Source organism: Trichoplusia ni, chromosome 28 (assembly GCF_003590095.1).
Source record: "Trichoplusia ni isolate ovarian cell line Hi5 chromosome 28, tn1, whole genome shotgun sequence".
In the NCBI taxonomy this organism is placed as follows: Eukaryota; Metazoa; Arthropoda; class Insecta; order Lepidoptera; family Noctuidae; genus Trichoplusia; species Trichoplusia ni.
In genome coordinates, this window is record NC_039505.1 from 2,016,084 (window position 1) to 2,043,607 (window position 27,524).

General features: G+C 45.9%; 3 protein-coding genes and 1 pseudogene across 3 annotated transcripts; 2 read left to right on the forward strand and 2 right to left on the reverse strand.

Moving 5' to 3' along the window:
- Positions 1 to 2,875: 2,875 nt before the first annotated feature.
- Positions 2,876 to 7,496, forward strand: LOC113506016 (annotated as a pseudogene).
- A 5,004-nt stretch (positions 7,497 to 12,500) lies between these two features.
- LOC113506017 lies at positions 12,501 to 13,343 on the reverse strand. Its single transcript, XM_026888878.1, has one exon. It carries the CDS (start codon positions 13,341 to 13,343, stop codon positions 12,501 to 12,503), a length of 843 nt encoding a protein of 280 aa, XP_026744679.1.
- Positions 13,344 to 20,042: 6,699 nt separating this feature from the next.
- LOC113506018 lies at positions 20,043 to 21,950 on the forward strand. The gene has a single exon (XM_026888879.1). The coding sequence runs from the start codon at positions 20,580 to 20,582 to the stop codon at positions 21,948 to 21,950; it is 1,371 nt and encodes a 456-aa protein (XP_026744680.1). The 5' UTR covers positions 20,043 to 20,579.
- Positions 21,951 to 25,376: 3,426 nt separating this feature from the next.
- LOC113506019 (angiomotin-like) lies at positions 25,377 to 26,789 on the reverse strand. Its single transcript, XM_026888880.1, has 3 exons — positions 26,773 to 26,789; positions 26,499 to 26,657; positions 25,377 to 26,403 (listed from the first exon to the last, which is right to left on the reverse strand). The coding sequence occupies exons 1-3, from the start codon at positions 26,787 to 26,789 to the stop codon at positions 25,377 to 25,379; spliced, it is 1,203 nt and encodes a 400-aa protein (XP_026744681.1).
- Between the last annotated feature and the right edge of the window lie 735 nt (positions 26,790 to 27,524).

Here is a 27,524-nt window from a genome sequence, read left to right on the forward strand (position 1 = left end):
AGTACGTCCGCTTAGTCTCACAGCTCAAATAAAAATCCGAAAAATCCTTTTATGCGGTGTTATTGAGTTAATGGGACCGGATACTATCCAACCTAAGTGCGAGCTCCGTTCTCTTGTTCGTTCCCTAAAATATCCCAAAATATGTCGGCGCCTATCAATACATCTATGTCGGCAGGCTGATTGAACATAGGATCAGCCAATTGGATATTTTCTGGTAATTTTAGGGCACTAATATCGACGGGAATTCTCGGTAAACGACCAGTCAGTTCCTTTAAAACTAAACATGAACAATTTATATTAAATTTATTATTTAATGATTGCAATATAATGTTGCAGCTTTCAGTGACATTATTTGCTTGAGTGTTGCCTATACCTATGACCTTTAGCGAGTCAATATGATGGGACTTTAAAGATAACCTTATCTTTAGGGATTCGGTTACAAAAGAAGACTGACTGCCACAGTCTAATAACGCACGAACTTTGACCTTTTGCTGGCCAAATGGATTCGATACCTCGACCATGGCAGTAGATAATAAAAGATAACTTGTGTTTTTATTACAATAGTTATTGCAATACTACTATTTCACCTGATTCCTCAACGTGTGCACTCTGAGTTGTCAACGTTGGCGGACGGTGTAGCAAGCTATTATGCCTTTCGTTGCATTCAGGCTCTTGACATGACCTAAAGCGACAGTTATTAACAGCATGACCTTGTCTCAGACAGTTAATGCACAATTTATACCTTGTCACGTCTGACATTCGCTCATCAATGCCCTTAGCTTTAAAGGCTGGGCAATCGTAGATACGATGGCAGCCGTCACAAACAATGCATGTGAAACTCTTTGGTTCCTTATGCTTACCATTACTACTAGTGCTTGCAAAAGACTTAACGTTATTACTTGGCGTCTTATTTTGACTATGTTTATGTGTTTGGTTATTGTTGGGAATAGAACGCTGAGACGTAGGCGTCCTAGAGCCCATAATATTATCAACACAATTATTATTTCGGTGTGCTGACTCGAGTACATTAGCACGATCAGTAATGAATTTAAAGAAGTGCTCTAGTTTCGGTCTTCCGCTTACATTACTGGTACGATACTCTTCCCATTTTAATAGAGTATGACCATCCAACTTTGCTGATAAAATGAATATAATCAAGACATCCCAATTATCCGTTGGCTAACCTAAGCTAACCAACGCACGTAAATTCTTAGTGATGTGGTCGACTAAGTACCTCAAAGAACGTTCTGACTCGCGTGGAAGCTGCTTTATATTCAATAAAGAATTGAGATGATGATTAATTAATATGTCATTATTATCGTAATGATTGCAAAGCAACTTCCATGCTTCACTGTAATTCTTAGATGAGATCTCGAGATTAGAAATGACTCGAGCTGCATCGTCTTGCAAATATGAGTTTAAATAATAATATTTATTAATATCTGGAATTCGATCATTATTGTGTATTAAACTTTCAAATGTGTCTTTGAATTCAAGCCAGCGGAAATGGTCACCATTAAATCGTTGAATTTGAATTTGAGGAAGCTTTAAACCTAAACTAGGATGATCTTCAGAACAGCATGTAGTATTATGAAAGGAATGACGTCTTAATTCGAGTTCAGCCTTTTTGGAAAACTTGGATATTAAATTCTTAGCAGTAGCTACATTAATTACTAAATCCTGTTCAATATTATCACGTTCGTCAATTTCAGCATCAATGTTACTAGGATCCAGAACCTCTATTTCACTCTACAAATCGTCAACTCTGACTGATAAAGCTTCAAACTTAGCAAGCTTTATGTTCAACTCTGTCAATTGAATTTCATTTAAATCGCTTTCGCTTGAAATACTACTGAGGTAATTTTTAAATTTAGTGATTTGTCCTTTGGCGGACGCCCTCTTTGTAAAAAGTTCTTTGAAACGCTTATTTTCAGCCATCGCAAATAAAGAACACTAAGATTGACTAAATAATAAATGGAATGGGCTCGCGTTCCTCGCTTCGGTGTCACCTGAGAAGCAGAGAAGCTGGGCGAGCACGCTCAGCCGCTAACGCTGGTAGTGGATGGACTTTGACCCCGCAACCAGCCAACGCGGTCTGTATTTTCGCAGTCGCTTAGATCCGAAATAGTCGGCAAATCTCGCTCAATTTTGAGTAAAAACTAATGCTGTTCAAATGTTTCTATTTTTATTATCAACGGAATGACAAAGATACAATAAATTAAATGAATTTAATATTTTTTCCTGATTTAAAGAGACAGATATTATTTGGAAACAGTAGAATATAAATTATAGGGATTATTAGAATCGTTTTAATCAATCTGATGCAACTTCTTTACGATTTTATTTTCATTGACGGTACATGAAAAAAAAAATAGGTATAATTTCGCAATAAACGGAATATTTAGAAAATTTTAATACTTAATTTACTCGAATATACCTTGATTCACACAAATAGAATGCAATAGTCAATATTCAAATAGGTAGGTAATAGGAAGGATAGACAAAGGATGGACACTCAACTTTGGCACGACACGGTGACGCTCCACACGAGGTAATGCTTTAGTGGCACCACTGGCTCGGAGGCTGACTTCTTCAATTGTCCAGACAGCTATTCCCCACACGCTGGACTCTGCGGACTTTCGATCTTCCACAGCAGGCTTCAAATCTTGAGGTTATTGCCGCGCACGCGTTGTCGCGATGTTCCAATCCAAGTCGTTATTTCGTAGATTTTACATTAAATAGTCGCGATTTTTAAAGTTCCCCTCATGGGCCACCATGTTACAACTTTAGAGGATGTAATGGTGCCAATCAAAGTAAAATACTCCGAAAATTAGCGAAATTAGGTTTAATATAATAATTAGAAGTTACACGGACAATGGTTGTCAGGCAAGTGAACAATGACATTGAATATTACTAATACGCGCCGAAACGCCTATGCAATTTTCAATAGTTACATGTTTCACAACTTTTGCTATTCATTTAGAACAGGCGTTTACGCCTGAACACTGATCGACCCGTCCAGGGGCCGCGGCTGGGTTGCCGCAGTTTCGGACGGCATCGCCGTTGTGGGGGCGTATTTCTCCCCCAACAAGAGTCTCGCCGACTTCGAGGGTTTCCTTGTCGAGTTGGGCGCCGTCGTGAACCGCTACAACCCTCGTCCCGTTCTGGTGCTCGGGGATCTCAACGCCAAGTCATCGGCGTGGGGATCTCCGGTCACTGACTCTCGGGGCGAGGTGTTGGAAGAGTGGGCGGTGACGACCGGTCTGGTCGTCCTGAATCGGGGTTCGGAATACACGTGCGTGCGGCAGCGGGGCGGGTCGATTGTGGACGTCTCGTTCGCAAGCCCCTCTGTCGCCGGCCGAGTCCGCGACTGGCGTGTCGCCGTGGAGGTGGAGACGTTATCGGACCATCGTTATATCCGGTTCGACGTCTCCGCCCAGACCGCGAACGGCCGCCACCCAACAACCCCGATCAAAGACGGCCTCCGATGGGCGCTCAAGCGCATCGACAGGGAACTACTCGAGGAAGCTGCCTTAGTCCGGTCCTATTCTGTCCTGACGGTACATGGCGCCACTCACATGATCAATTCCTCTATTTCACCTAAACGGTGAGCTACATAGGGTCTATAGTTACGAGGGTCGCTACGAATCCATTGCAGTACTGTACTTGAATCACACCTAAATATGCGTTTGGTCGGCTTCAAGTCTTTGTGTTCTCTTTGTACAGTACTGGCAAGTCTAGCGGCTAGGAGTGCCTCCTGTAGTTCCAAGTGTTCCAACCGGGGGATGGATATGGGGCGTAGAGGACTCACTCTGCTTTTACTGGCAACAAAACTTATTAAAACGCAACCGGTCGAACGCACAAGGCGCTAGTAGATAACAGCTGCGTACGCTTCAATATGTAGAAGCGTCGGAAAATATATGCATCTGTTTATCTTTGTCACACTTACTATCGGAAGTATTCAACAACCATTGAGTGCCCGAATAGCAATGTGTCCACTCGCCGTCATTGACGTATCATCGTGGAATACTCAGCGACGTTAGTTGTTGCAAGTCGCTCAACTAGTTTATCCACTGAGTATGTTCGTCACTTTGGATGCGGCAGTTCCATTCAACTCCGCTTCGGTGAACATTCTGAAATATAATTTTACCCTTTATAACAAACGGAGACAAATAGCCATGCAAATCATATACTGACATGATAATACTCAGCATCTTTGCCTTTGTAGGTGGTTCAGAACCATTTAAAATGCTTTGCGGTATACGATCGAGCGAGATTTTAAAACGAAACGAGTCACTGCTAGGATGCCACATCAATCCGAGAGTGCGCTCAGTTGTGTTCGTAGCACCGAGTTTAAATTCTAATGCAGTAGGTGGGAGCGCATCAGGCGCGATTGCTTTCAGTAAATTTTTACTGTTACTCGACCAACGTGTTATCTCGAACCCATGTTTTTATGAATATTTGTTGTGTCACGAATTAATTTTATCGCTTTAAGTTCCGTGTCGCAAGAATGTAAACAGTCGTCCATATAATGATTATTTATAATAACATCAACTGCTTCAGGATTAAAATCTTGAAATTTTAGAGCATTTTTATTGAGTATGTATTGTGCAATAAAGGGGGAACAGGTCGTACCAAAAATAAGACTTTGCATAACACACGTTTTTAACGGCTTGTCTACATTTTCTTGCCACAAAAAACGCAATACATTTTGATCTTCAGAACGAATCTTTATTTGTAGGAATATATCTTTAATATCTCCAATTAAAACAAATTTGTGCTCGCGAAATCGTAATATTATCCCGAGTAATGAACTATATAGATCAGGGCCTGTGAGTAGATAATCATTAAGACTCACGCCTTTCACCTTACCTGCACCGTCAAACACTAAACTTAGTTTATCAGGTTTATTTGGATTTTGCACTAAAAAATGTGACAAATACCATACGTGACTCGCTGACATTTCATTAATATCCAATTCACGAGCGTAGCCGTAGTGAAAGAGATTGTCCATCTTCTTGTATCTTTCTGCATATTCACTGTTTGCCTGGATTTTTTTTAACAAACCCTGTAATCATGACCGTGCGTAATTATAACTGTCCGGCATAGTAAATTCGTCTGTAACAAACGGTAAGCCAACCTCCCATCGATCACCAATCATACGCGATGTTTCGTCCAATATACGTACAACTCTTAGTTGTGCTGTACTTTCACGTCGCACTATTTGAGGCAAAAAACCGGTCAAAAATATTTGGGGTCAAATATTTCTATCACCTGCGCTCCGTGCATCAGGATTTTGTGGACCGTAGGCGACATTGGATGCCAGCTGTACAATTCTACGTACAGTTTGGCAGTGTCTTGTGCGTAATCATCAAATTTTTGGTGATCTATCTCATGACCACTTGATATTACCTCAAGAATTACGTTAAATCTATTAAGTATTTCCCTGTTGATCCCGGTGATGGGAGAAGAACATTCTACATTTTGGAAAATTCTTCTGGACGTGTTCCCATCATTACTGTTTCCATATCCAGCTTTAGGAAAATCAACAAGTAGATCCATTTCAAATCTAAAACTTTTCTGTATTTTCTCTTTTGTTTCTTTAATTATGTTTTAAATATTACTGGTTTCTTAGGTTTACGCGAATGTTAGACATTGAAACAAACTAGATTGTGACTGCGGCCTCCGTACGAGGACATTATTTGCAATGTTGAGACTTGCCTGTTCAACAATAAAGTGAGGAAGGAAGATTTGGAGGCGACACGCCAAGATATATCATCTGTTTTACGTCGAAGTGTAGTGCCCAAACCAAACCTCCCTAAAGCCGAACATCTCGCTTTAAAGACCCTCAAGAACAGAAAAGATGTAACTATACTCCGTGCAGATAAGGGAAACGCTACGGTTATCATGGATACATCAGATTACAATGCAAAAATAGAAGATCTATTGTCGGACTCAAGTACATATAAAGCAGTGAAAACTGATCCTACCAAGAAGGTGTTAACAACCACCACCGCCTTGGTTAAGAAACACTCCGAAGCATTAAGTCTAGATGCTACATACTTAATACCTATATGCGCGAAACCACCTAAACTGTATGGGTTGCCTAAGATACACAAACCAAACGCCCCACTTCGTCCTATTGTAAGCTAAATCGACACACCAACCTACAGATTGGCTCAACACGTCGCGAAAACACTCTCACCACTCAGAGGCAACACGACAGCGTTTGTGAAGGATTCATACCACTTTGTCAATGAGATTAAAAATCTACATCTTCATGACAATGAAGTAATGGTAAGTTTCGATGTACAATCCTTGTTTACCTGCCTACCAGTTAAGGATTGCATTGAAATTGTCTCCAAGAAGCTAGCAGAGAACAATTTACCTCTAGCATATGCAGAACTCCTAGAACACTCCTCACATCTGGCTACCTGCTGTGGAACAATCATCTCTATGTACAAGTAGATAGTGTAGCGATGGGCTCGCCTGTATCCCCTGTAGTCGCCGATATATTCATGGAAGACTTCGAGGAGACAGCCTTAAAAACAGCTCCTTTCACTCCCAGGTTTTATAAACGGTACGTAGATGACACTTTCGCAATTTTACCATCTAATCAAGTAAATGCATTTTTAAAACATCTCAACTCCATAAATAACAACATTCAATTCACTATGGAGTTGGAGGATAACAAATCTCTTGCCTTCCTAGACATATTAGTTAAACGGAATCCTGATCAGACCATAAGTCACACCGTATATCGCAAAAAGACCCATACAGATAGGTACTTAAACGGTGAATCTCACCACCACCCAAAACAGTTAGCTACCGTGGGAAAATCTTTGTTTCAGAGAGCACACGGACTCTGTGATGACAGACACCTTGCCGCTGAGCTTCAACACGTCAAGCAAGTACTGCGAGACAACAAGCTCCAAGTTCCACGGCCCCGTCATAGAAACCGAGTGATGCCAGCCACAGTTGATAGTTTGCCTGCTGTACTACCATACGTCCGAGGAGTCACTGACAAGATTGGTTACATCCTGAAGCGAGCTTCAATTAAAACATACTTCAAGCCGCCCAAGAAGATTAGCCAGTCCTTACCATCTGTCAAGTGTCACATACCTCTACAAGATGCAGGAGTATACAAACTAGATTGTGACTGCGGCCTCTCTTATATCGGTCAAACTAAGCGAAGCATAGGGACCCGCGTAAAAGAACACATCGCTGACGTCAAACACCGCCGCTCAACGAAGTCTGCAGTCGCCGAACATGCTGAAGGCTCCAGCCATTATATTAGATTTGATCAACCATAGATCCTCGCTAAAGAATCCAAATTCCTACCAAGGATGTTTCGCGAGGCTATTGAGATTGAAAAACACCCTAATTTCAATAAAGAAGATGGCTGGAAGATATCACCTACTTGGGACCCAATAATACAAAAACTCAAGGCTAAACCCAAGAGCAGCGCTGCAAGACATCACGACACAGTGAGCTCATACTGCGTAGGTCGGACCATAAATAATTAATTAAAAATATGAAGGTAGAATGAGCAACATCTTATGTCAAGACGAACACCATCTCAGTCTGCCCGTGATCATGATACCTGCAAAGGTGTCGAAACGTCGGGAACTAAAACCAAAAATTAAACCGCGATAAAATCCGTAAGAGTCGTTTCATTTTAAATATTATTTTATTATTTTTGTCGTTTGGTGTTCGGGCTTGCCACTTTTTAATTGGTAATTTAAAGCGTATTCTGGCATGAAGTACTGAGAGCCCAAACTATAAAGTTTCTTTTTTTATCGCACTTTTTTTTAATTTATTGAAATCCTTTGAGGTCTGACCACATATGTAACATCGCATAGTTGATGCAGTATCCGTTGCAGAGTTGCAGACCTTTCCGTCAACCATTGTCAGCAAAATATTGTGACTGATTTGCACTAATGTTTCACTGTCTTTAGTTTCTTTCAGATCTTTGGCTTGATTTTCGATGTATTTTATTTCTATCTTAGTGACTTCTTTCGTTTCATGTACAAATTGAGCTCTGATAGGTCTACAAAATCTCACCGAAGAAGAAGCTGGGTTTTGCCAAAAGGTTTTGGTTGTTTCACCATCAATACAAATAACTAATCTTACCGGAACAGTCGAGCTTACAAATATATTAGAATCGTCATCTGAGAAATTTTCAAATTTTTGTTTAAATGAAGTTTGATGTGACCCACCGCATCCCCATTTTGATATTAAAAGTAGGTGTCGCTTTTCATTGTCACTTAACGTATCTAAGACTTCTTTAAAATACTGGATGAGGCGTAAAGATGTATGATCTAGCAAAGCTTGAAGTTCTACATTTAAACTGGTCTCTGTGATAGTTAGATGTCTTTGCGGCCGCCTTGTAATAAATTCCACTGGCTTCTTGTACAGTTACCTTCTACAAATAATGATAACGCTTCCCGGGGTGTATACTTCATCTTCACCTACTCTTTTTTTGACTAAACTATCTTCCTGATCTTCTTGGCTTTTGTTGGGTTTGAGGTTATTTCTTTAATCATCTTTGAAGTATCTACATTTCCTGAAGTGCCCTGACTTACACCCGCCGCGAAAGTTAACTCTTGAACAGCCCGCAATTCCTCAGTTCTCCGGCGCTTGCTCCTATCACTTTGTAGGTTGTTGTGTGTGAGGATGGATGATGGTAAAGAATGTAGTCGAAGTTTGAAGGATCAGTTTATTACGTAACACAGTTCAGTTCACAACACAAAAGAGTTCCACATGAAGAGAAGGAGTGGTAGAAGTATATTAGAACAAACAGAAGGCAAAGCAGATAGTGTTAAAGACAACAAAAAATAGGAAAATTCGTTTAGCGTAAGCACGGCGTAGCTAGTAAGCATACGGAAGTATTCGAAGCGGTAGCGGTAGGCTAACTGGTGTGCTGCGAGATGCGCGTGCGCATCGCGCAATCGTGTTCTCTCGCTCGCACCTGACGGCCGTTACATGAGCGCGGGATCTCGCTCGCACCCGCGGGCAAGTGCGCCGGGCCGACCAGTTCTTAAACAATAGGCCGCGTCATATCTGCGACCGCGCAACTGATAAGAAACTACTACTAATACATAAGATCTGTTTGTCTGATATTTTATTGATACAAAATTTTGAAAATATGTAAATAAAAATGATTCTATATAATGCAATGCGCTTAATATGTTTATGTTTGGTTAGTTAATAAGTTACTTATTTTATATTATTATATGTATATGATTTTAACAATTTATTTTATTTAATCGACACATAACATTCGCCAAATATTAATTTTACTATTACTAATTTTGACAAATTTGAAAAATTATTAGGTTAAGTGGGCACTACATCACCCCCCTCCAGAGCCCGTCAAGGGCGATAATAGTCGGGAAATTTCACTTGCCGACCTGATCGCGTCGCTCTGATGACACTGTCGTCAGCAGAAGGTAAAGTCTGGTTATCCGCACTTGGGGTGTGGTGATGAGTGTTAGTGTCAGTGTCAAGTGTCAAGCGAGATATGGTGTCTGGGTCACTTAGTATGAAGGCCGGCTTGATGCGGTCTATCGATACTGTAACCTGTTTACCGTTGACAAGTATTTTGAAGACTTTGTCCCCCCTTTCAATGACCTTGTGAGGACCAGAGTAAGCCGGTTTCAAACAACCACCAGCAGTGCAGTCTCGAAGGAAAACATGAGAGGATGATGCTAAGTCTTTGTATATAAAGGTTTTAAATGTGCGATTGTGACGTGCCGCTGCTGATGGTTGCAGATTCCTAGCGAAACTTTTAAGTCTTGACAAGTAATCTGTCATGTCAACAGTCTCATCTTTCTGAGGATCAAAAAACTCGCCTGGAAGACGAAGTGGTTGGCCGTACAAGAGTTCGGCCGCTGAAGCTTCAACGTCCTCTTTATAGGCGCTGCGGATCCCCAATAAAACGAGTGGAAGAGATTCCACCCAACTTTCATTTGCGTGGCACGTAATAGCAGCTTTTAGTTGACGGTGGAATCTCTCCACCAGTCCATTGCAGGCTGGATGGTAGGCTGTGGTGCGACGATGTTGGAAACCAGCAATTATAGACAATTGTCTAAATAGTGCCGATTCAAATTGCCGCCCCCTGTCAGTCACTATGTCTGAAGGGCAACCAAATCGCGAAATCCAGCCACTTAGTAAGGCCTTTGCCACTGTTTCTGCCGTTATGTCAGCGATCGGTATTGCCTCAGGCCATCGTGTGAAACGATCAACGGCGGTGAGGAGATAACGGAAACCTTGACATAGTGGCAGAGGCCCCACAAGGTCGATGTGAATGAAGGTGAACCTTGAGGGTGGCAATTTGAATGTGCCTACTGGTGCGAAGACGTGTCGTGTAATTTTTGAGCGTTGACACGCAAGACAAGAACGCACCCACTCGCGACAGTCCTTGTTGACGCCAGGCCAAACATAGCGTTCAGCGACTAGCTTAGCAGTTGCTTTGGTACCTGGGTGGCTCAAGGAGTGTAAGCTCGCGAACACAGACTTGCGCAACTCCTTGGGAACATATGGTCTTGGGACGCAGGTACTCACGTCACAATAGAGCTGGGACTGCGAACCTGGGATTTTCACCTGTTTTAGGTGCAATGATGTTTCACTGTCTAGCAGGGATTTGAGTTCGCTGTCCTCGAGCTGAGCCAAAGCGATTGTTTCAGCGTTCACAGGTTGAGTAATCTCCTCTATGCGCGAGAGTGTGTCCGCCACCACATTGTCCTTCCCGGAGATATGCCTTATATCTGAAGTGAATTGGGATATAAAATCTAGATGACGAAATTGCCGGGGAGAACAGTTGTTTTTGCGAGAGTGGAAGGCGAAAATCAAGGGCTTGTGGTCGGTATATACCACGAAGTTACGAGCCTCTAACATATGCCGAAAGTACTTAATACTCTCGTAAATGGCTAGCAACTCACGATCGTAGGGGGAGTACTTAGCCTGTGCTGGACTCAACTTTCGTGAAAAGAAAGCGAGAGGCTCCCAAGACTCATCTCGAAGTTGCTGGAGGACAGCGCCGATTGCCTTGTCTGACGCATCCGTGACCAACGCCAGCTTAGCGCTGCAATCAGGATGTGCTAACAGTGCGGCTTGAGCCAGACTGTCCTTACAGTGCTGAAATGCGTCGAGTTCCTGGGGTGAAAAATTCACTGGGTGTGAGCCTTTAACCGAGCCGGCTAATAGAGCGTTTAAAGGAGCTTGAAAATTAGCTGCCCCGGGAATAAACCTACGGTAAAAATTGAGCATCCCAAGAAATCGACGTACTTCTTTTACCGTTTTCGGAACGGGGAAATTTAGGATAGCTTCGACCTTGGACTTCAAAGGTTTTGTTCCTTTGGCTGAAATATGGTAACCCAGGAAAGTGACCTCCGGTACACCGAAGATACACTTCGAACTATTGATGACCATACCGTACTCCTGGAGCCTAGTAAAGAGTTGGCGTAGGTGCTGCTCGTGCGTCTTCTGGTCTTTCGAGAATACCAGGAAATCATCTAAATAGGCATACGTAAAATCCAAACCCCTGAGTACTTCATCCACGAAGCGCTGGAACGTCTGCCCGGCATTTCGAAGTCCGAACGTCATGTACGGAAATTCGAACAGTCCGAACGGCGTCGTGATAGCGGTCTTCGGGATGTCCTCTGGATGAACGGGAATTTGGTTATACGCCTTCACTAGGTCGATTTGGGAGAAGACGGTACAGCCAGACAGGTTGTGGGCGAAGTCCTGGATGTGTCGTATGGGGTACTGATCTGGAATGGTCCGGGCGTTCAGCATCCTATAGTCGCCACAGGGGCGCCAGCCATCGTTCTTCTTGGGCGCAAGGTGAAGAGGTGACGACCAAGGTGATTCGGATTGGCGACAAGTACCAGACCGCAACATGGACTCAAACTCCCCCTTCGCAATTTTTAACTTGTCAGGGGCCAACCGACGCGGTGAACAGGATACAGGTGGCCCAGGTGTAGTGCGAATGTGGTGTACGGTGTTATGTTTGGGAGTGCGGTGTATACCAGGTGGGCGGGTGATGTCGGGGAATTCCCGTAGTATGTTGTGAAATGCGGAATTACCAAGACTCACCCTCACCGAAGAAATGTCATCCGAACGACGAGCAGGCGAAGCCGGGGTCGAAAGCGTAGTGCAGTTATCAATGAGGCGTTGGTTTCTGCAATCGACCACCAAACTATAAAAAGATAAAAAATCGACGCCTATTATCGCCTTTGTTACATCGGCCACAATAAATCGCCAGGCAAAGTCACGGCGCAACCCGAGGTTTAAAACTAGGTTAATGAAGCCGTATGTTTTTATAGGCGTTCCGTTTGCTGCACATAATTCATAATCAGTACTTATAACGCGTCGTCCTGAGAGTGCCGATCGGGGGTAAACACATAGGTCACTGCCGGTGTCGACCAAAAATTGAGCTTTAGATACCTGGTCGGTGACAAATAAGCGACCTGTGCTTGGACAATCAGTGGTCGCCATTACAGATTGCCCCGCTCGTTTCCCGCCTTAAAATCGCACGGCTTAACGCACTTCCTCGCCCGTTCCCCAAACTTTTGGTGGTACCAGCACAGTGGGAAACGTTTATAGCTAGCGTCAGACCGGTTCGAACCGGATCGATGTCGGTAACGCGTACGACTACTCGAGTGGTCTCTAGCTCGTGACAATCTGTCCACTTTATTAGCAAGCATTTCTACTTGCTTGGTAAGTGCTGCTATCTCAGGGTTAACTAGGTTACCTGCATGACCTGGTGAAGTCGGTGTTGTAATGGCAGAATTTGATGCTACCTGGATACCCACAATATCATGGATCCTGTCGGCGAACTCTGCTAACTCTGCCAGGTCGGTCTTGGACTGCGAAGCGACGAGCGCCTGCATGCTGCTGGGAAGGCGACTCGTCCAGATGGTGCGCAAGAACTCTTCCGGGACTCCAGGGCCGGCCAAGTTAAGAAGGTGTCGGTAAAACTGGGATGGCTTCCGGTCGCCTAGTTCTTCGTGCATGAGAAGTTGCTTTACTTTCTTCTCACGCGAAGCCGAAAGCCTTTTGATGAGCTCGCCTTTCAACTTCTCATATTTTTCCGTGGGTGGAGGGTATGAGATGATGTCTTCCACCTCAGCTGCGTACTGCGGATCTAAGTTGCCCGTTATGTAGAAGAATTTGGTCTCATCGCTCTTTATATTGGACAGCACGAATTGCGCCTCCATCTGCGCAAACCATAGCGCCGGCTTCTCGGGATAGAACGGCGGGATCCGTACACCCACACGAAATAGGTCCGCTGCTTTTTCGCCGCCATCTTGTGATGTCGTTGATTTTCGCTCTGTCATCCTCGTGCTCCAGCGGGGTCACCAATGTAGGTTGTTGTGTGTGAGGATGGATGATGGTAAAGAATGTAGTCGAAGTTTGAAGGATCAGTTTATTACGTAACACAGTTCAGTTCACAACACAAAAGAGTTCCACATGAAGAGAAGGAGTGGTAGAAGTATATTAGAACAAACAGAAGGCAAAGCAGATAGTGTTAAAAGACAACAAAAAATAGGAAAATTCGTTTAGCGTAAGCACGGCGTAGCTAGTAAGCATACGGAAGTATTCGAAGCGGTAGCGGTAGGCTAACTGGTGTGCTGCGAGATGCGCGTGCGCATCGCGCAATCGTGTTCTCTCGCTCGCACCTGACGGCCGTTACATGAGCGCGGGATCTCGCTCGCACCCGCGGGCAAGTGCGCCGGGCCGACCAGTTCTTAAACAATAGGCCGCGTCATATCTGCGACCGCGCAACTGATAAGAAACTACTACTAATACATAAGATCTGTTTGTCTGATATTTTATTGATACAAAATTTTGAAAATATGTAAATAAAAATGATTCTATATAATGCAATGCGCTTAATATGTTTATGTTTGGTTAGTTAATAAGTTACTTATTTTATATTATTATATGTATATGATTTTACAATTTATTTTATTTAATCGACACATAACATTCGCCAAATATTAATTTTACTATTACTAATTTTGACAAATTTGAAAAATTATTAGGTTAAGTGGGCACTACAACTTAATTCTGGAATGGTTTAACTGGGCTACCGCGACCGGGCTTGTGTGACGCCCAAAAAGGAAGCTTTATTGACGTTTTAAGCCATTCATCATTATTTTTCGAAATTCGTTCATCCGTATGCTGTCCATTTCTGCTTAAAACTTGTCTTAAAATGCCTCAAAGCACGGGACAAAACATTCGTATACTCTGTTGGGCATGACGTTAGCTGAGCAAGTCTGTTTTCTAATAAAGTCAGCTGTTCGTCCACTTTCTTTCCTTTAGGATATCATACAGTTCCAATCGGGTGACAATTTTCACGTTTTCGGGAGTATCTAGGAAAAAAGAGTACATTTTAGTATTGCGCATCATTATAACTAAAAAAAAATAAAAAAAAAAATGTGTTGGGGACAATTTTATTTCTGTTTCGGTTAGATAAAGGTTCAAACTTTATTATCGTGATGAAAATATAGCACGACAAAGCCCGACACATAAACAAAAACATTAATGTTATAAAAGTTTAGTATAAAAAATACGTATAAAAATTAGAATTAGTTACGTAAGTTTAAATGCTTAAATTTATGAAGATATTAACTGTATATTATTAGAATATGCAGGTAGATCGCAAATAATAACCGAAATCTGAGGTACTCCCTGGATGAACCGATGTTCGTACTTTATGAATCAACTAGCTGTTGCCCGCGACTACGTCCGCGTGGACTTCAGTGTGTTCGATGGTCCCAGTTTCCATGGGAATGCCGAGATAAAATGTAGCCTTGACCCCCCATTACACCCCTTAAATTCAGACTACCCTTGTGCACATATTTCATTACTTTTAACAAACAATGTTGTGAGTTTGAGCCAAACTCAATCAAACAAACCTATCGCCATCAACCGCAAGATATAATATAGTCCTCTCCAAAGTTTCGCCACATAACCGCACCTAGGTATCCACGACACCGCTTTCAATTTAGTAACGAAAAATTACTAAAACCCAAAAGAGCCAGAAGAAAACATTCCATCTATTTGTAATATCAATCGTTTATGAGAAGATATATTTCTATTTATGAATGAAGTTGACGAATACCTAGTCTACACCTTGTTTTAATCAATGAATAGAACATACATGTTTTCATGACCTACAGCAGACCTGTCAATACAACTTCAAATGCTACTACAGTTATCAAAGCGACGGCACGCTGCAAATACAAAAAGAATTCGTATACATCAACCGAATTATTTAAGACAAATAAATTACTTTGCGAAATTAAATGACATTTGAACTATATTGTTGCGAAAAGTCAACAGTAAAGATGGCGACAGCGGTTTATTTATCAGTACCATTGGAATTTAACGAAATTAAACCATAATCTGAATTTTGCGAATATATTTGTCAACTCAAAATGTTTTGTTATTTATATAAAGTTTTGATCGAAATTATTACTATAGATTATAATCTGCGTCACAAATTATTTTAGTTGTAACTTCGAAATGTAATACAACAAGCAATACAATAACAACAGCATTCTGACAGTTGCTATGGTTACAATTTTTGTTCATTACTCGCTAGAATCCACTACATATCGAACTATTACGCCCTTTTACGTAGTAAGGTCCAAAAGTTTCCGGCCTGAACTATAAAATGAAGGATAAATCTCAAACAATTTTTATTTTTTTTCAATATAGTTTCCCTTAAGTTCAATACACTTTTCGCATGGCTTTATTGACATTTCAATTCCTTTAAAAAAATAGTCTGAAGTTTTATCTTCAAAATCTGCTAAAACCGCGGGCTTCATCTCTTATTCCGTGTTAAACTTTTTCCACGCAAGTCGGATTGTGTCGGACAATTTTGAAAATAAATAATAATCGCTTGATAGCCTCACTTTTTTTAAAGCATCTCGCAATTGATGTAGGAAGGAAGCGTAGTACTAACGAAACTTTCGCCCATTCTTTTATGGTGGAATATATTGGGAGGATTGTCCGTATACGCCATCCAATCGTTGTTTGATTTCGGCCGGCGTCTTCCCCTCTTTAGTAAAAAAAATAATCACGTCTCGATCTTATCCGTTACGAATTTTCTGTCGATTTTTCTAACTTTAAAAGGCTATAACTTTGTTTATAAATGAAATATACTAACACTTATAATTCCGGGTATGTCGATAAAAGTCAAGATATTCAATGTCAAGTTTGATATCTTTGATTAATCCAATGCGGGTAGGCCAGAAACTTTCTGTTCTTACTCCTTTACCTTACTTAGGTACAAGCCTTTTTCCAGTTGAAAAGTAGCCTATGTTATTCCTCAAGCTCTAAACAATCTATGTACCAAATTTTATTGCAATCGGTTCTGTAGTTTTGGCGTGAAAGCGAGCCAGACAGACAGAGATGCTTTCGCATTTAGAATATTGGGAAATTGCTTTTTTGGCTATAGGTGTACTAAAGTACACATACTCAAAGTTTTAAACAGTATATTTAGATTAAAAATAGAGTATTTTATGGCATTCTGTTAATAGTTCTGTGGTCCTCACTTTGCTAATATTCACCACTATTGTTGGAGTCACTTCACATGAAGACTAGTTCACTAGCACGCCACCTGCCAGCATCTCATAACCTCAAACCTGATTTTTGACACTGCATCTACACACATCTGAAGAATGTCCCAGTTCAACGAGATCCAAATCGCCCAAAACAAGTTGGAGGAGACCTTCTGCAAGAGGATGGCTCAACCTGAGGATCAACTTCACACAAGCTCGGTGAAGGACACAGTGGCAAGGGTTGCTGAGGAATTCAGGACCTTCCGTGAGCTAATGTTTAGCATGCTGGGCTTGCTGCGTCAGCAAATTAGTGAGTGCGCCCGCTCTGTAGACGTTATCAAGACCCGGCATCGAAGGAAAACGCTCCTTTTTCTTGGAGTAGCCGAGTCCGAGCAGCAGGATAACACTACTGTTGTGAATATCCTCCATTGGAAGATGGGGCTGTCAGAGGTCTCTTCTTCGACTATTGGAGCCTGTTATAGAATTGGGACCCGTGGAGAAGTCCATCACCAATCTTAGTGTCCTCCAGTGCTGCTGACAGGTCTGCAGTTTGGAAGGCAAAAACCAAGCTGCGAGGGTCTTCAATTGCCATCAAGGAGTTCCTTACGCGGCCCAGACAGTTGGTCTTCGCTAAAGCACGCCTTCGCTTTGGGATGCGTGCTTGCTGGACTCAAGACGGCACAGTGGTGGTCATGGTCGCCGAGGGGAGCCGGAAGAAGGTGGTCACCATGGAGGAACTGGACGCCCTTATTGCCAAACATCCGAAGGCTGGCTCATCTGCTATCCCGGGAGGCGATGTTGGAAATGCGGCAGTGTTTCTTTTGTTCAGCTTTCTTAACCGGTTTGTTTTATTTTTTCTTTGTTGTTGTTCTTTGGACTGTCATGGGGGAGAGATATTGCAAGTTACCCGCTTTATATTTATATTACAAGAACCCACTTTATTGTGAACGCTTTTTTTTAGTACCTTCTTCTTCACTTTTTAATATTTATTTCATTTTGACATTTATCAACGATACGTTATTTTGACGTTTCTGACGTTTTGTTTCGTTTTCGACGTTCAAACGTTTTGTTGGTAAATTTTATTTCCCCACATTGTTCGTATTTTATTTTTATTTTATCTCTTTTTTTTTAGGACAATTATTATGATGTAAAATGTGAGTTTTCCCGCTCTCCGTCCTCTGCTTTAACTGAGTCTTGTCTATTATAATGTTGTGTTTGCTGGCGGATGGTGCAGAGATACGTTTACCTTACCTTATTTGTGTTTATTGTACTTAAATTAACAGTTTAGGTCCCTTCTACTCTTGTTAAGTTTTAAGATATATATTGTTCAATGTAGAAATATTAATAATAAAGATGTAATCGATTCCAACGCCATTCCATAACCAAAATCAATATTTTGTATAAAATAGTACCTGCATGCTCGATAGATGGCGTTGGGATCGAATTACATCGCGCAATGGTTTCGTTACGCGGCAAGCGTTATATAGTTCGACTTCATAACAATAAATTGTCTCGCTCTGGAGTACGACGATTCATTTGTATAACCCTGGCTTCATCAAGGCACCTTGTACCGACATTGTACATGGTCCATCGAGCCGAACGGCGTTTTTGGGAAGAACACAGGTGACAAGTGTAGTTACGCTACTTGATACAAGGTGGCGCTAATAGTCAGTGAATAATTGTGAGTTCCGGATTTGTGCTGAGGTGGACTTTGAAAATCGGCTGGATATCGTGAGTAGTGAAGTGCATAAGTGGACAAAAAACTGTGAGTACATTTCAGTGTTAATAACTAGGGATTTAGATGATTGCACGAACTTAGTAAAATACAGTGCGCATCAGTCAGGGACTTAGAATAGTTTTGATAAAAACGACGAGACATCGAATCTATACCCGATTTTGCATCGATTTTACAAGTCTCAAACACTTAGAAAAATTCAACACTTGTTGGGACTTAGAAAAATACACTTCACCGGACTTAGAAAAATTCCGCACTTTTTGGGACTTAGTGAATTTATCAGTCACTGGACTTAAAAAAATTCAAACGGTTGACACTTGGAAAACTTGTAGAATATAACATGGAAAGAGAATGTAGAAAGTTGAAGGATGTCAAAGGACAGATTGAGAAAGGCTGGATAAACTTTAAAAAGTCGCCGAAAGACCGGATTAATTATACTTATGCAACTGCACGTCTAGAGATGTTAGAGATTCAATTTAAGAATTTTACGGCAAAATACGAAGGTGAGTAGGCGAATGTGAAGGTGAAGAGTTATATGAATTCTTTCAGGAAGACATTTATGAAAAAGTTTATGAAACTTATTTAATGTACAAAGTTGAATTAAAAAATGCTATGTCTCAATTAAAGGTTCACAGTTCCAATAAAGAAGTTTGCGATGCTTCATCTGATAGTGTTGTCAGACTACCAAAAATAGTTTTACCTACTTTTAGTGGAAAATACACAGAGTGGTCGTCGTTTCGAGATTTGTTCCTATCATTAGTCCACAATAATAAAAGACTTGATGACGTGCAACGGCTCCACTACTTAAAAACTCAACTATCAGGTGAGGCAGAACAGCTTATAAAACATGTTCCAATAACGGATCTTAACTATAAAAAATGCTGGGAAATGTTAGAACATAGGTTTAATAATAAGAAATTTATGTCCACATGTATTTTAAACAGACTATTTGGCCAACGTAATATTGGAAGCGAGTCATCGAAGGCACTTAAAGATTTGCTTGATGTTACAAGCGATTGTTTGCACGAGCTTACCAATATTGGAATCGATGTTAGCTCGTGGGACGTGATTGTAGTTTATGTAGCAAGTTTAAAGTTGGACGTAGAATCAAGGAAGCAGTGGGAACTGCATGTTAGCAAGTCATCCGACGATCTGCCCTCCTTTAAACAGTTTAGCGAGTTTTTAGAAACGCGTTTTCGTGCCCTAGAATGCGTTGAGCCTAAACATAAGTCAAAACCTGATACCAATTCTACATCTCACACTAAAGTAATGCATGGTACTACTAATATATTATGTCCACGTTGTTCTGAGAGCCACAGGCTCAGCAATTGTAAGAAGTTTAGTCAACTCGATATTGACGGTCGTCGTGCTGTTTCACAGTCCCTGGGTGTCTGCTTTAATTGTTTGGGGAGTAATCATACTTCCATATTTTGTCGTGTTCTATCAAAATGCCGTATATGTCAGCGGAGGCACCATACGTTATTACATCCTAAGAACCCTGTTGGAGCCAGCGGAGCTTCTACGTCAATGGAACCTGTCACTACACCGGAACGTACTTCAGAGCCAGTACATGATGTTAGTGCAAATATAGCAACTCATTTTATGAATGGACGAGCGCAGGGTCAAGTCTTGTTAGCCACGGCCTTAGTTAAGGCCGAATCAAAAAATGGGTCCTCTCAAATTTTGAGAGCTTTGTTAGATCAAGGATCACAAGCATCCTTCATAACTGAGGCAGCAGCGCAATTGCTTCGCTTAAAAAGAGTAGTTTCAAAGACTACTATTGCAGGTATAGGAGGTGGTAATGGCAACGTCGTTTCCAAATACATGGTGAATGTCAATATACAATCGTTGCATGATCCCTCTTTTACTGTAAATGTTACTGCGCATGTACTAAGCTCACTGACCTCGGTTATGCCAGATACAGATTTTGAACTTGAGAATTGGCCAGAAATTCAGAGTATACGTTTAGCAGACCCAAAGTTCAACTGCCCTACGAAAATCGACATTTTATTAGGAGCTGAAACATACTGTCGTATATTAAGGGAAGGTCTGATCAAGAGTCCAGCGGGTTCTCCGGTCGCACAAGACACACATTTAGGTTGGATTGTGTCAGGGCATGTTAGTAAGGCAAATAAGTTTCTAAGCTCTCATAATACAGTAAGCGCGATGCACACTCAAATTGAAGAGAATGAAATGTTAAAACGTTTATGAGAACTAGATTCTGAACCTGCTGTGACGAAAAGGCTTTTTACGCCTGAAGAACAGGCATGCGAAGAGTTTACGCAAAATCAACGGAAAGAGACGAAAATGGGCGTTATGTCGTAAAATTACCTTTTCGTTCAGAAAATTCACCTTGTAAATACGGTCATTCTAAAAATATAGCTGTAAAACGATTGCTTGGTTTAGAAAGGAAGTTGGCTAGGGATAAAGAATTAAAACAACAGTATACTGAGGTAATAAACGAGTATTTATTGCTGGGCCACATGGAGAAAATCCTCGACGAACCTGAAAGAAATAAAGGTGATGCGGTTTATTTGCCCCATCACGCAGTGGTTAGAAAGGATAAACTGACCACTAAAGTAAGAGTGGTTTATGATGCGTCATGTAAGGGGACAAACGGAGTTTCCCTAAATGACACCTTAATGATAGGACCCACTCTTCAGGCAGATTTAAGACACATTGTCATGAGATGGCGACAACATCCGATCTGTTTGGCAGCAGACATAGTAAAAATGTATCGCCAAATCAAAGTAGCTCGATCGGATGCAGATTTCCAAAGAATTGTATGGAGAGAGGATCCGGACGAAGAGATAGAGGACTTCCGAGTGCTGACTGTCACATTTGGCACGTCAAGCGCCCCTTACTTAGCTGTCAAGTCATTGCACCAGGTAGCATGCGATGAAGGTAGTACGTATCCATTGGCTGTTGAAAGGGTGAAGTCCGACTTCTACATGGACGATCTGATGACCGGATGCGAATCTGAAACAGAAGTAAAAATAATTTATAGTGAAATGAATAGTTTATTAGAGAAAGGAGGGTTTCAATTGCAAAAGTGGACAAGCAATAGAATGTCCTTATTGGAAACGTTAAAGGAAAGTTCTGGTAGAGACCTGGAAATTAAAACTGATAAAGTAACTAAGATATTGGGACTTACCTGGATCCGGAACACGGATGAATTTGATTATTCTGTGAAGATGTCACCTCCTGCTGCAACTGAAACAAAAAGAACGGTCATATCTGAAATATCACGGCTTTATGATCCGTTAGGTTGGATAGCGCCGTGCATTATCACCTCGAAGGTTTTCATACAAAAGCTATGGATTAGTGGTATAGGCTGGGATGACGAACTTCCACCAAATCTGTTAAAAGAATGGAGATATTACAGATCAGAATTGGAGAAACTGGTGGATTTTCATCTTCCTAGATGCATGAGCAAAGGCAAAGAAGATATAACGATGGAACTCCATGGCTTTAGCGATGCGTCCAATACAGCTTATGCGGCTGTGGTGTATTGTCGCGTTGTTAGTGCTACTTCACAAGTACACTCGCACCTCATAACCGCAAAGACAAAGGTGGCTCCGGTTAAGCAGATATCCATTCCAAGACTGGAACTGATATCTGGCACTCATGGCACGTAGTCGACTCCTACCTCCTGACGACGCGGCACAAGTAATGGGCAAACGCCCCGTGCCCAGTCAAAACTTGGGTGAGGCGGTAGGTCAAGACACCGTACCGCCTCTCCGCCCATGGTTGCAATATGGGCCGGATCGCCTCGCAAATCGCCCGCCCCGCCGTCGGTCTTGAGAGACGGAGCTCCCAATTCCTGAAGGTGACGAGGCGGGCCTGACCTTTCCATACTTCTTTCTGCCTCGGCGAGGCTTCGATGCCCCGGGACTGGAGCTCGGTGATGCGGGTGTAAATGTCCACAAGCACCTTCGCTTCCAAATCCCAAGGCGGAGTCCCCGCCAAGGCAGTCGCGGCTTCGTGCCCGAGAGTTCGGTACGCTCGGACGATCCTGTTAGCGACAGCTCGCTGCGCACCAAGCAGGACCGCCCGACTGTCGGGCAACAACTTCTTGGCCCATATGGGTGCGCCGTAGAGGGCCATCGACCTGATGACCCCCCCGTACAAACTGCGACACCTAATGTCGTGGCCCCCGACGTTCGGCAGCAGCCTCCCGAGAGCAGCTGCGGCAGCCCGGAGTCTGGGCGCCAGCCTTCGGAAGTGCTCTCGGTAGTTGAGCCTCCCGTTGAGGACCAGGCCGAGGTACTTCATGTGGCCTGACAGTGGGATACGGACACCTTCCACTGTCAGGCACGCGTCATGTCCGGTAGTGAGTGGGCTCCGGGGGCCGTGCAGCAAAAGCGCTTCGGTCTTCCCCAGAGCCACGTCCAATCCAAGCATCCGGATGTGACCCACGACAAGTTGCGTGCCGCAGGTCGCACGCCGGATGCATTCCGCGGGGTCGGAACCCCGCGCCAAGACCAGGGTGTCGTCCGCGTAGCAGACGACCCGCGTGCAAGGCAGGAGAGCGCCCCGAAGCGTCCAATCATAGCCGATGTTCTACAAGAGGGGCCCCAACACAGACCCCTGTGGAACACCGCGCTCCGTCTCCCACCTCTGCGGGCCGCTTGGCCCCGCGAACGACACACTCGTTCCCGAGAGGTAGTCCGCCACGATGTGCTGCAAATAGAGTGGCACCCCGTGGAATCGGAGCGCCGACTCTATGCATTGATGCGGCAGCGAATTGAAGGCGTTGGCGATATCTAGCGAAACCGCTACCGCCACGCCCCCTCGTGCCACCGCATCCGTGGCGAACTCTTGAACAACTTTCAAGACGTACAACGTGGACCGCCTCGCCCTGAAGCCGTATTGGCAATCCGACAAACTCGGCCTTGTCCTCTCCAAATGCCGGACGATGCGGGCAGCGATGACGCGCTCAAAGAGCTTGCCCGCCTCGTCCAGCAGGACAATCGGTCTATATCCCGACGCCGAGTCTGCCGGTCGTCCTTCCTTACGTAGAAGGACGAGCCGCCCAGTCTTCCATACGCCCGGGAATCTGCTCTCCTCCAAACAGGAGTTGAGCAGACCCCGGAATCGACTTTCGAGGGGCCCCAGTGCCAGCGCGAGTGCGCGCGCCGGCACTCCGTCGGGGCCCGGGGCGGTCTTCTTAGGGCGAAGGCGAGCGATGGACGCCTCCAGTTCCCCCTCCGAGATGGCCTCCAGTGGCTCCGGCGCCTGAGGCGCGACCAACCACTGGAGGGATGACGTCTGTCCGGGTTGGAAACAAGGACGAGACGACGACGTGGAGCAGCTGGGCCTCCATGGTCTCCGTGATCGGGGGCCCGGCGGCGCGGAGCTTGTTCCGCGCCATGAGGTACGGGCGCCCCCACGGATCCCTGTTGAGGTCCTCCAGCATCTCCTGCCTTGCTCCTTCCTTGGCCTGTAGTATGGCCAGGCGGAGATTGCTCCTCGTCGTACGGTAGGCCTCATACAGCGAGGCCTCCCTCGTCTCGTTCCTGTCCGGTCTTCGGGCGTGCCTGGAGCGGTAGCGGGTGTGGGCCCGCTTTGCCCCCAAGCACGCCTCTCGGAGAGCTGCGATCTCGGGCGACCACCAGTAAACTGACCGGCGGTTCGGCCGCCTGCGGACGCGAGGCATTGCGGTGTCGCACACTAAAGTTATAGTGCGACGGAAACGCTCTGCCTCGTCGTCGATTGAGCGGCCTGAGACCGCCGGCGTGGACCAGTCAGCCACAATGGCCGCCTCGATCAGCAGCTCTCTGTCCATCCTTTGTAGGGCCCATCGTGGGCTTCCCGAGTCCGCTGTAAAGCGCCGGATCCCGGGTCCCCCTGGAGTGGAAACGCTGAACTGTATATATCGATGGTCCGATAGCGTCTCTACCTCCTCGACGCGCCAATCGCGAACGCGCTCCGCAATAGACGGAGCGCAGAACGATACGTCGACGATGGACCCTCCATTCTGCCGTACGCAGGTGTGGACCCTACCCCTATTCAGCAGGGCAAGGTCCAATCCAAGGGCCCACTCCTCCAAAAGTTCCCCGCGCCGGTCGGTTGCCGGTTCCCCCCACGCCGTGCTCTTAGCGTTGAGGTCACCGAGCACGATTACCGGGCGAGGCGAAAGCGTCCGAACAAGGGCCTCGAGCTCGGCCATAAACGACTCGAACTCAGCTAGACCCCTGTTCGGCGAGAAGTAGACCCCCACTACTGCGTACGGCCCCCACTTCACTGCGACATATCCCGAGCCCCTGCGGATAATATGCAGGGGCCGGGAGTCCGCGCCCAAGGCGCTTATAACGGCGACGGAGCCGTCGAGGTCCCCCGCCCAATTGGGGCGAGGGGCAACATAGTATGGCTCCGCCGCCACTCCAATATCAATGCTCCACTGCGCCAGCGACTGTAGGAAAAGATCCTGTGCGCCGGCGCAGTGGTTCAGGTTCCCCTGGAGGAGGAAGTGTGGACGGACGTTGACCTTACTGGTCGTCCATCCGTTCCTCCTCACAGGGTTGAGCCTGCGATGTGGCCGCATTGGGCACTTTCCCCAATGCGGCCATTTATTTCCTGATAAGGGCCGGGGGAGCACATCCCCGGCTGCCCATTTGGCGGGCGCTCTGCACTCCGCCGCCTTGTGCCCGGGCATCGCGCAGCGGTAACATAAACCGCTGCGGTCCGCAGGGCACATGCACACCGGCCTTGTGTGGCCTAGTGCTAGGCAGCGGTAGCACTTCATGGGTCGCGCTTCCATTTGCACGACCCGCGCCGAGCTTCATCCCACCAAGAACTTCTGTGTCCTGGTGGTTACAAGCCTCGGTACCGCCTCCAAAGGGCATTTCAGTACTGCACTGAACTTTTGACCGGAGCTGGGCCTCAGGTCCCCCACCTTCAGTCGGTCAGGCGCGCACTAGCTTTGCCGCGCGGCGACGTCTAGGATCTCCTCCCTGGTGACGGAGTCATCCAGGTTTGACACCCGGAGCTCCGCACACCTGACGGGTCTAGTGACCCGGACGTCACCGCCGTAGATGGCCTCTAGTTTTTTCGCCATCTCGTCAGCCGCCTCCTGACCGACATTGCTTGCCAGAAACAGCCTTCGGCTTCGGCCCCTCCTTCTTCTTTTGAGGAGGGGCTTTCCCCTTCTTTCCAGGCTGTGCCTTGGGGCGCTCCGGCGCCTTCGGCTTCGGCCCTTTTTTCTTCTTCGAGACTGTGGTCCATCCGTCAACCACAGTCTCTGAAGTGCTCGCAATCAGTGCCTCTTCTGGCGCCGGTACCAGAGCCGGCGCCGGTTGCGCGACCGTCTTAGCCTTCCCCTTCGCCGGTTTTGGATCTGGCGTTGGGGTCGGCTGCGGCGCCAGTCTCGGCGCCGGCTTCGGCACCGGTGTCGGCGCCGACCTAGGTGCTGTCTTCGGCGCCGGCTTTGGGGCCGGGGCTGCCTTCAGCACCTGATTATAGGTGGGTTTGGGAACACGGCCCGCCGCCTCCACCTCCGCGCGTCTTCTGTCCGCCGCTAGAGGCGGACGTAAAATCGGCTCTGGCGGGAGTCGACTCGTGACCCCCGCCAGTTTGGCGTCCATCATGGTCCCTACGGACACCATGATGGCGCGCTGCATCGCCTCAAAGTCGAGGGCTGCCGGGGCTGTCTGCCTCTGGACAGACTTCATTTGGTCCCCGAGCTCCTCAACTTCCCTACTTAGGCGAGCGTTCTCCGCCATCAGTTTTTCTGCGGTGGGACCTGTCAGGGCACGAACTCCGCCCTGGATGTCTTCCACCGCATCCTTCAGCCGTTTTATGAGGCAGCCCTTTATGTTCTTGGAGGTGCGCGCCACCTCCAAGATCGCCATCAGGCTGCCCTCAATTTTGGCCTTTGCTGAAGAGGGGTCGAGCGGCTGGAGTCCAGAATTCAGCAGGTCCCGGACCGCCGCCCTTTCATCCCTCTTCAGTCGTTCTTCGTCCTCCTTAGCTTTAAGGACATCGGACGGCTGCACCGACTCCACGGCGAGCCGCCGATACTCCTCTCGCTGCCTGTGAAGGCCGACATGTCGCCCGTGGGTGACGCAACCGCGGGACTTGTCGAAGAGGCTATGGACACCTCGCTCTCACAGTCCGAAGCGGCGTACGCCCCCACAGACATTCTGTCCTCCGAAGCATCCCGCCTGGGACGCTTTCGATCGGACCTTCCCGAAGAGCTGTCACGTGAGTGGCATGACAGCTCCTTCTCCTTCTCCTGGGGCGAGGCGATGCGCTCGAGCACCACCCGAGGCGACCTCGCCACCAAATCGTCAGCTAGACTCAGTCTACTAAGTAGACCGAGTCTTCCTCCCTTCTTCGACCTCCTTCTCAAAGTTGTTTGGGTTTTTAAATGGTTCCATATAGATCCCACGAGTATGGGGGATTGGGTGGTCGTCCCCGGCCAGTGCCCCCTGTAGCCGGGGAAGGTCTAAGAGTAACCCTCCGAGGTGCGACATGTGCCCCGTCGGGGGTCAACGCTTGGGACTGGTTCCCCACCAGCCATTCATCCCCTCGCCGCGTTGTCCAATAGCTTGGGATTGGGGGTTTTTTATAGAGGTTTTCCGTCCTCGCGGTCCAACCGGTTAAGGTAAGACGCCCGTTCCTGCGTAAGTCCACCCCTGACCTCGCTGCAGGTTTACGGTCTGGCCGACGGTGGTCTTCACAAGACCGCGTCCGGAGGCAGTGTAAGTGCACACCGGACCCGTCGCCCATCTCCGACTCCCCGCCCGCCGCCGCTACCCGGAATAAGCCCAGGACGCCGACGGGCTGCGACATCCAGCAAGCTGTGAACACTCACTGGACTCGCCCTACACCGCGCCCGCTGCCGCTACTCGGAGTACGTCCGAGACGCCAGCGAACGCCCACCACGCGAAGGCCGGGACAAAACCGACCCCCGCCAGTCTATCCCACAGGCTGTGGGAAGACAACCCCGCCCGCCGCCGCTACCCGGAATGAGTCCAGGACGCCGGCGGGCTGCGGAGTCCAGCAAGCAGTTGACACTCACTGGACTCGCCCTCCTTCCGACCTTCGGCCAACAAACAATGGCCGAAGACGTCGTCGCTCCAGCTCTTCAAGCCACTCCTCGCTTGAGGAGGGTGAGAGCGAGCGTGTCCGGCCAGCAGTGGACACTGGCCGGACTGGCAGAAATTCGCCACGCACAACAATTGCCCCAACTCGCGAGACGATTATTG